At 32.3% G+C, this 9,753-nt stretch overlaps 1 protein-coding gene across 3 annotated transcripts; it reads right to left on the reverse strand.

Moving 5' to 3' along the window:
- Positions 1–4,222: 4,222 nt before the first annotated feature.
- LOC112783157 (polypyrimidine tract-binding protein homolog 1) lies at positions 4,223–9,210 on the reverse strand. Of its 3 annotated transcripts, none has more exons than XR_011879281.1 (10): positions 8,719–9,210; positions 7,853–8,062; positions 7,607–7,669; positions 7,461–7,534; positions 7,258–7,353; positions 6,028–6,085; positions 5,837–5,941; positions 5,664–5,745; positions 5,064–5,299; positions 4,223–4,927 (listed from the first exon to the last, which is right to left on the reverse strand). XR_011879281.1 is itself a non-coding variant. In XM_025825954.3 (10 exons), exons 1-10 carry the CDS (start codon positions 8,899–8,901, stop codon positions 4,908–4,910), a joined length of 957 nt encoding a protein of 318 aa, XP_025681739.1. In that variant the 5' UTR covers positions 8,902–9,210; the 3' UTR covers positions 4,223–4,907. The 3 variants fall into 3 exon arrangements, 2 of the variants coding, with proteins under 2 accessions (XP_025681739.1, XP_029152148.1); XM_025825954.3 differs by having other exon boundaries at positions 5,234–5,299; XM_029296315.2 differs by having other exon boundaries at positions 5,187–5,299.
- Between the last annotated feature and the right edge of the window lie 543 nt (positions 9,211–9,753).

Raw genomic sequence — 9,753 nt, forward strand, 5'->3', positions numbered from 1 at the left:
TTGATCAACACATTCTCACGTAATGCCAATCGCCATTCGCCACCCTATTCTCAAATGCAGCACCACCCCTAGCTACTTGGTTACATAGGTTAAAAATTTTCATAGTCTCTTATTGATATTGAAGAGACATGTAATCAAATCCTTGCTATTTAGCTACTAATTTTTTCTATCGATAATAATATTCTGTTTTTTTTTTTTTTAATGTTGATTAAAGTATAGTTTTTGACTCTAACGTTAAAATAGGTTTTAAAGTTGTCCCTAACGTTTAAATTATCCTATTTAAGTTCTTAACATTTCATAATTATCTTAATATTGTCTTGCTATTAGTGATCTATTAAATTAAACATTAAAGAATTAGAGACAAAAGGTACAATTTATACTTTATTGTATATGTATCATTTTTTTTTCAACAAATTTATGTACTAGTCATTTTATAAACATTTCATGATGAGTAATCTTTAAGAGTAAAATTATAAAAAAATAAATTTATTTAGAATAAAAGTAACGTAATTAAGTATAATTTACTTAAATGTGATTAAAAAATAATTGAATAACTATGTACCGTAAAAAAAAGATATTATTGAAGGATAAGATTAAAATTTATTTATATGTATCGTTTTTGTCCCCAATATTTTCGTCTTATTTAAGTCCTTAAAGTTTTAAAATTGTCTCAGTTTTGTCTTCGCCATCAATTTTGTTAACGAATTCTTAACAGCAAGACAACATTGAGTTAAAAATTTAGGAACTTAAATAGGACGATTTAAACGTTAGTGACAACTTTGGGACTTATCTCAAACATTGGGACAAAAATAATACTTTATTCTTTAATCTTTTTAAACAACACAATTCAATTTTAACATTTTTAAGAGTGTAGAAATTCAATTCCAAATTTTTAAATTTAGGAGCCTAATTACAATAAATAAAATCATAGGAGAACTTGTAAATTAGTTTAATCTAGATAGCTTGTTTTGGGCTTAAATCACGGGGGGTCGTCATCACTAGGTCAAGATAGTTTTTTAGAATTCAAAATTAATAAAGTTGATCGTTACTGTTTTTCTCGCAATTGTTAGTGGTTAAGTTCATCACCATATATATATACTAACAGCCAAGTGTATTTGTACAATCACTCAAAGATACCATTAATTATTGAGTTGTGAAGATGATGTGGTTGTCAAATTAGTATTATCGCTTATTTTTCTTGCTTGACAGAGTATTATACTTTTATCATTGGATATTACGCGTGAAACACTTCAATGTAATCAATTCTCCTATGTAAGATTCAAATTATATTGTAGTTTCGCATGTTGTGGTGGATTAATTCTCAGTCTTCTTTGAATTTTTTTTTTCTTGTTCATATAAACAACTTGTTATTATTTGAATATCACAATCACATTATCTCAATTTCCCAATAATCATTACGAAAAGGAAAAAAGAAAAAGAACTTGCATTGTGTGCAGTGCTTTCATTTAAACCCACCTAATCATGTGCCCACTATAGGTCACATTTTCATTTAAATTTTTTGTTGAAACCAAACTACTCATACTTTTCTCTATTAATAATGTCTATATTTGACTTTTATTTTTTTTTTCACTTCAAAATTATTCTTTTTCTTATATTAATTTTAAATTATAGGATAAAGTATATTTTTTGTTCTTAAAATTTGTCTAAAATTTCAAAAATACTCCTAAATTTTATTTCTATTTGTACCACAAATTTTTTATTTGCATCAAATGTATTATGAAATCTAATTTTTTAAAAATTTTATGATCAATTCAATAACAATTTCATAAGAATGGCTCCAAATTGTCGAATATTATTGTTAAATTAGTCCTAAAATTTTTGAAAATTTTAGCCAGGAGTATATTTAATACAAAAACAAATTTCTAAAAAAAAAATTTAGAGATATTTTTAAAATTTTTAATAAATTTTTAGTATATAAAATATTCTTTATCTTAAATTTTAATTGGTTTGAGAAACCTATTTGGGCTATATATGAATAAATAAGTTGAAATTAAGTTGTCCCCACTTTTTTTTTGGTTTTTCTTTATCATCAATTTGCCATGACTAACGAGTCTTCGATTCCACATTATGTATTAGCCAGTAAAAGAGAGGACGATGAACAGTTTAATGTGTGGGGTTGCGTTCAAATTACCTAACCTAGCATGCATGCTAAGGTATTTATTTATGGAGCAATGATAGCTGAATTGACGAAAATGAATTTGTTACCATTTTATAGAGAGGGTAGTAGATAAGGTGGGAATTCGTATGCAGTAGTTGAATGTGATATTTAAAAATCGTTAGATGATTTGATAAGTTTGATTAAATTATCATCTAACAGTTTTTAACTATCAACTTTATATAAAAATAACTGGTGAGTGTTCACGAGTGAGACCATATATTTATTTCTCTCCATATGTTATTTTAATATTTTTGTACAATTAAAAAAATTAATTTAAGAAAGAATGAATATAAAATAAAAATAAAAATTAATAAATATAAAAATAATATTTAATTAAATGTCTTAGATTACATATAAATTAGGAAATATGATATATAGCTCTGTAATATATTAAAAAAAATAATATATAACAAAAAACAATTTAGCCTCGTGGTAGCCAATTTTTTTTTTTATGATATCTTTTAATTTGACAGAATAAAGACTAATTTTGCTGTGGATTTGAGATCCGTTTAAAAAGTTACCACTCACTTATGGGTTGCTATACATAAGATGATATACAAACTCTCAGACATTTATTTAAGTGGATGATTGACCACTCAACTAACTTAAATTGGTTCTAGTGATAGTCAAATTGCTCTCTATTCCTTTGTTTGTTTCCAAAGTATCAACACATAAAGCTGCAAGTTGATGCCATAAATGACTTGAAAGTTGAAACTGTCAAAGAATTTGATAAATAGGTATTGGACTATTGGTCCATGACACATAACTATAAAGGAGTTATTGCGGTACCTCCTAGTGTAGTTGAAATTTGCTACATATTTCATGAACTAAAATGAATTCTTAAAATTTAAAAAACTTAAAGACGAATCTTAAACCACTGTATAAAGAAGGGTATGTAACAATTTCCAAATATAAATGTTCACTACTCAGTGAGGTTTATGAGCACATAACATGGAAGCTAAAAAGGAAAATTAAAAGAAATGGAAGAACATTGTGGGGCATGATATGAAGGGCATCCTTCGATGCCGTAGATAAACGAAATAGCCCTAATTAATGGATGCTGAGACATCCAACTGTAATTTGGTCTTTGATTTGTTATTTCTTGAAAAGATTTTCCAGGTTCGGTCTTAATCTAAAACTGAATTTGTTTGTGTTCACAGCTAAAAAGGACATGCAACTGCACATGCAATGTCAAATATCAAAACAAAATATCGACACTTTTTCCTAATATGCCCAAGCATATTTCATATTTGATATTTAGGCCTCGCTTTATATTTTAACTTCTTATTTTATAGGTATAAAAAAAGATTAACGAAATTAAGGATGCTATGGTAGCTATTTCTGTTATGGTAATGAAATATTGATTGAGTTGCTACCAGGTGTTTGGAAAATCAAGGAGTTAAATTCAACCAAGAAAAATGAGTTCAATTCATCTCTGGTTTGTTATCAGATAGTATCGTTAAAAGCAGGGCAGTGGGAGTGGTGATCGAGTGCTATTGCAGGGTGTAGTGAAGTAGAGAGGGAGGTTGTGGCAGCAACGGCTACTGCAGAAGAGGAGAGTGGTGGACAATGTGACCGAGCAATCACTGGTAATGACGGAGGAAGAGGACTGAGGTCTGCCAGCAAGGTCAATAAAATCAGGAGACGCAGGGAAGGGTGGGTGTCGGCATAGGCGTGGCCGGTGCATTTTCACCTTTACAAAGGATCCTAAAACAAAATGACCATCAGATTGATTTTTTTAACTCCCTTCAAAGTTTCATCTTTTAAAATTGTATGGGTAACCAAATTTAATCTTATTGTTTTAAGACCAAAAAGAAATGTAGTTTATGGGTCCCTCTCTCTTCCTCACCCCATCCCTCTTTCTCTCAATTGTTTTGTTAAATCTAATCTTTTACCATTTAATATTTTCTCACGTGTTTTCTCTTGATCCCATTTAAAATTTCTCTTGATCCCATTTAAAAAGTGTCGGGTGAAATATCACATTTGACAATAATTGAGAAGATCCATTCTGGATGAGAGATGAGAATAAGTTTAACCAAAAAGTGAACTGTAAATACGTGGCCTGTGCACAAGTTTTCCACAAATGCATAGTTTACATTGTTTAGGGCAGATGCAGCATACAGAGAGAACAAAAAAGCCCAGCAAGCAGCAAGTATTATACTCGGCAAAGCGTGGATAAATAGAAGAGGCATTATCAGACACTGAAATTACAGTTGAGACAGAATTATGAGATTCAACTAGAGATGTTAAAGGGGAAAACTTTTCTATCAGAGTGCAACGGATTCTCACTCGGTTAAATTATAATCAACTGAAGTAAGGTTGATGAGCAGGAGGTGATGCACCAGCAATTGGGCTGGCTTGCATAAGAGGCGACGAAGCAGGAACTGAAGGTGAAGCACCACCGGGTTGCAAATTCACATTCAATGGAATCCCAGGCTGAGTGATTCCCATGGAACTTGCATTATGAACAAGAGGATTGCTCTGAGCAATAGGTGAGGATGCGGCAGCAGTAGGATAAGCAGGAGTTGGAGGAGCTGCATAGGTATGACTGGGATACGTACCGGGTGCGGATACATAGCTCGGTGTAGCTGCCTGCTGGGCTGGATCCCAAGATAGCATTTGTCCTCCGGGAACTTGACCTTGTAATGCAGGGGCAGGACCAGGATACATAGGACCAGCCTGAGGATTCTGCCAAGGTACTGCAGGAACTTGTGGCACTGTATAGTCTCTACTTTTGTCGCTGAAGGCCTTAAAACCAAAAAACAATAAATTAATCTTTATTTTAATACTAACATCAGATTCAGTGATACTGATAGTCATTCAAAATTTCAAACATTAAAAATAGAATAGCTATGAAAGGTCAATTAAGTTTTGAGAAGCATACACTTCAGAACCATTTCTGATCAAGAAAATGTCCACATTGCTTCTAAGATTATCTTTATCTTTAATCCCCCCATTTTCTCATATTCTCCCCTCATGAACATAACTCTAAACACATTTTTTATACCTTCACATTGAGATCAGTATGACGAGAGTATGTTAGATGAAGCTTACAATAGCCACCATCATATATGCAATGCCCCTCCAAAGCTTCCTTGGCAGTTGCCGCTGTTGTGACATCTGAAAAACCAAAGGTCAGGCATGGTGAATATACATTAGGTTATCTCTTAATCCATAAGGTTGAAAAGCTCTGATGTTGCAACATTCATGGGTTTTCAACAATCTGACAAGTAACTACCAAAAACAAAAAGCCTAAAATGCTAATCTCTAGGATTTTGGAGAAGCTTCTGGAAAATTATATTTTTTTCAATAATAATAATAACCATTTTGTATAATTGAGTTTGATTCAAGCCTATGTTGAACATGCCCTGTAAAAGGACCCTAATTCACAAGACAGCCAGAGTAAAACAGAAAGAGTGATAACATAAGAGAAATACAACAAAAGACTGTATAACAAAAAAACAGAGGAAAAAAGGATAAATACCAGGATATTGAATTAGTGCCTGAGTTTGGCCATTCTTTTCGAAGATAGCAATTTTCTGCACAGTACCAAATGCAGAGAACACCTGCAGCAGATTGCCAGAAGCATTGAGCATAAATCAAATACAAATCTGAAAACAAAAAAAAAATGAGAAATGTGAAATACCAAATTCTAACCGTGTGAAGGACATCTACAGTGACGGCATACTGCATATTTTCAATTGAAGCCAAAAGCACGTTACTCTCGGGTTCTATCTTCTTCCCATCAGGACCTACAACAGGCTGAAGATGATAAATTGTTAACACACTATAACAACAGAAAATACATTATTTACGGTGAAAGGAGGGGGTGGGGGATTACAACATACCTGTAATGCCCCATCTATGGCAGTATGATTAACAGGAAGCATGGGATTTGTGTAGTCCCTACAAAGACAAATAATAATAATAATAACAACAACAACAATAATAACCAAGCATTGACATTGGGCTAAACCTAATAAAACATTTAGAAAATGGAAATTTAATTGCCCATGATCAAACGATGCCATGCATGAATTAAAGCTTAAAAAGAATTGTGTTGAACATTTCTTTAATCATAGACTACGAAAGATGACCAGCAAGAAAGCACAAGAGTGATCAGACAACCTGTTAATTCTAATTCTGAGAATGGAAGGATAGTAAAAATAGAAGATGCTACTTCGGAGCTCAAGCTTACAGGCTTATTCAAATTTATGGTTCACTAACAATTATTCAGTTTTGCAGTCACCCAGATCAAATTTTATCAACATAGTTGCCCTCCAAGCTGCAAGAATAATAAAAAAATTCAAACATATGGATTCAATGAAGAGGAATCACAGATGTTTCATTTCTTATTCATTTTTCCAGAATCCAGAATGTACTGTGTATCATAAAACCAGAATTTAAACACACTTTTATTTTGTCAAGAAGGATTTGAACTTTTGAAACACCATTAAAGAGGAAAGATCAGTATAACCTTATATTCTTTTATAGAACTAGATACAGATACTATTGGAAAGTCCCACCAGATCATGGCCAGTGGGAATCTTGGCATCAAAATTGTTACCAAAGATGAAGGGGAGGCCATGAAAATACTGTCAATATATTTTTGTCAAATAATAATAGTAATGTCATTATATATTACTCTCCAGTCCACTTTCTGATATGATAAAACAAATTATCCACAGTCCACACTGCAGAAAGTTTAACTAGTGGAATCAATGGCTTCAGAGAGAAAAATAGTAATTTCATAATTAAGATAACAATTCCATTTTAATATTCAGAAAAAGATCAAGAAAACTACTTAGGGGTCATCAGAACACAAATATAATTTACCTATAAAGCTGTACAGACATCTACATGAAAAAAATAACAAATATCAAATATCAATTAGCAGACAAGAGACACAATGATGGTTTTTGTATGCATGGGCTTTCACATTCTTTCAGAGGTCACAGATTACATATCTGCCCAACCCCAATAAAAAAAGATCCAGAAAAACAAAATTAAAAGGAAAATGAAGTATAAACACCACAGAGGACTAATGTAAGATAGTTGTCATGAATCCCTATCCCTACCTGCTGCGATTAGATTGAAATTTGATATTGAGATCTCTGTGAGCTGAGTATGAGATACGCAAGTGACAAGCACCAACATGCTCTGGTAGCAAGTATCTGGATAAAATGGATAAGCAAATCAACAATTTTATGATTCACCAACCTATCACCATTCCTGATGATGGGGTGAAGAAGAAAGCATGAAATTTAAAAGCGCCACTTGCCTAGGTATGCTTCTTCCATCCAGTGCGTTCCTAGCAGCAGCAGCAGTATCAGCATCAGTGTACTGAATCAGAGCCTGCAAACAGAAACACAGGGTTAATACTGGCAACGACACATCGAAAGAAGTGCAATTTACAAATTCACCAACCTGAAAACCTGCAGTCTTTTCAAATGTAGCTATCTTGTGTACAAAGCCAAACGCAGAAAACACCTATTCAAATAATAAAGAACTTGTTCACTCATATATTTCTTTTCTTTATTTTTAGTTAAAAGAAAATACGATCATAGTAGGAGAGATATGATCTGAAACCCTCCCAAACAATGAGATCAGAAGATGTGAAAAAGCGATAAGTAGTCCCAAAAGGATAAGTAGTAAGTTCAGAATGACGCTTACCAAGTGAATAACATCAATGCTGACATCTCCAGCTTCCACCCCTTCAATCGTTACCAACAAGACATTACCAGGAACATCCCCAGGGCTTTTGTTGTTGACAATTTCATGTCTATTAGAATATTGAATGTAAACAGTTTTACCACGAACTTGAGCAGGCTCGGAAGACGAAGCATAATATGAAACCATTGAAATGGCTTGATTTAGATCCGCCTGAGAAAGCATTCATAATTGAGAGCTTAGAATCATGAGTTGGGAAAACAAAATGACCAAATCCAGGTGTCTTTGAATATTCATACACAAGAAATTTGTCAGTTGTCACAACACACAAATCTAATCAAGGTAAAAGCATAAAGTAAGTAAAGGAAAGCTTAGCGAATTCCATGATCAATAGCAAAAACTAACTTCATTAGATGAGGAACTATCAAACTGCAAAAATTACCAACCCTTTGATTAACTTCCTTCATCTTCCAAATCTAAACAGTTCTTCCTATCATATTTAAAACTCTTTATCCACAAATGTATTTACTCTTTTAATCTTCACAAAATAGTCTCTAGTCCAATCTCTTGAATACCTAGGAGCAATACTTCAAAATCAAAACATCTACCACAGCAGTATCAGTTCTCCTTGTTATATATTCCTTCTAATCTCAATTGAAGTGTTTCATGAAATATAAAATGTATCCTAATTATTATTTTTTTGTTATCGTCTGTCATATCCTTACATTATTACATATAGAAAAGAATAATAGATTGCACCATGGGGTATCTATATCCTATCGAGCTCAAAATCTTAACCAGAAATTATTAAAACCCTAACCCTAAAAAAACCAGAGAACTGAATGCGGAGAAAGCAAAAAGGAGCTTACAAATTCGACAAAAGCCTGGTTGCGATTGGCGCCAACATTGCACTTAGTGTTAACGATCTTGCCGAAGGGTCTGCAAAGCTCAACGAGCTCGTCATCGGTGCACTCCCATGGAAGGTTGCGAAGGTGGAGAACCTTCGAAGGGGTTTGAGTGTACCGAAATTGGTGTTGTGTTGACGTGGACATTTCGACGAATTGAAATCCGAACGCAGTTTTGGGGACGAAAGGGAGAGTTTTTCACTTTTTGGTGGTGTTTGGTAGTCGAGAAAGTGTTCGGTGGATTTTCCGGGACAGTTTTTTTTTTTTTTTTTTCTTTTTTCCGGGGGAGAGAGTGAGGGATTGGGAAAAGTTTTTGTGAGACCACAGATAGAACGTTGCAGGGGATAATAGAGATTTGCTGCCACAGATGATGATAGTGATTCAAAGGTCTCAGACTGAGGTTTGATTTGATAAAATTTTTTGACGGAGTGATTGTGTTTTTTAGCAAATAAAAAATATTATCAACTTCTGAGTTTTTAAAAGACAAAAATATTTTTAAAAGTTTTTAAAATTAATTTATATTTATTAAAATAAAAAAATTATAATATAATTTTATATAGTTATTAATTTTTAAATTTAATTTTTAAATTTTTTTATTATAGTATTTTAAATTTTAAAAATAATCTTACTAAATATATTTGTTATTGTTTATGTTTATTAAAAAATATTTTTAATTTAATTATTAGATATAAATATTATCACTTTTAAAAAATCAAAGTTTTAATAAAACAAAGTTCAGTAATTTGTATGGATGGGTTTGGATTATTACTTACTTTAAAATAGTACCCATTACCCGGAAGTTTACTAGTCATATTGTTTTTTTTTTTTGGTGACTAAATAGAAAAGAAAGAAAAAAAAAGATACAAAACCAAATTAATTGGCTAGAGTCATATCTAAATATATTAGATGTTGAAGTTCACTCCATGGTTGGCTCCAATTCGAGTGAATGTCCGCGACAGAAGCAGCTGCTTTAGCCATACAATCTGCAACACTATTTGC

The sequence above is a fragment of the Arachis hypogaea genome, chromosome 20, assembly GCF_003086295.3.
Source record: "Arachis hypogaea cultivar Tifrunner chromosome 20, arahy.Tifrunner.gnm2.J5K5, whole genome shotgun sequence".
Taxonomy (NCBI): domain Eukaryota; kingdom Viridiplantae; phylum Streptophyta; class Magnoliopsida; order Fabales; family Fabaceae; genus Arachis; species Arachis hypogaea.

Excerpts from the sequence above, each read along its gene's own strand:
- LOC112783157 (XM_029296315.2), bottom strand. The coding sequence starts at position 8,901 with ATGTCCACGTCAACACAACACCAATTTCGGTACACTCAAACCCCTTCG. Across the intron at positions 8,063-8,718 it reads ACCAGGCTTTTGTCGAATTT|GCGGATCTAAATCAAGCCAT; the intron begins GTAAGCTCCTTT and ends ATGCTTTCTCAG. Across the intron at positions 7,670-7,852 it reads GCATTGATGTTATTCACTTG|GTGTTTTCTGCGTTTGGCTT; the intron begins GTAAGCGTCATT and ends TTATTTGAATAG.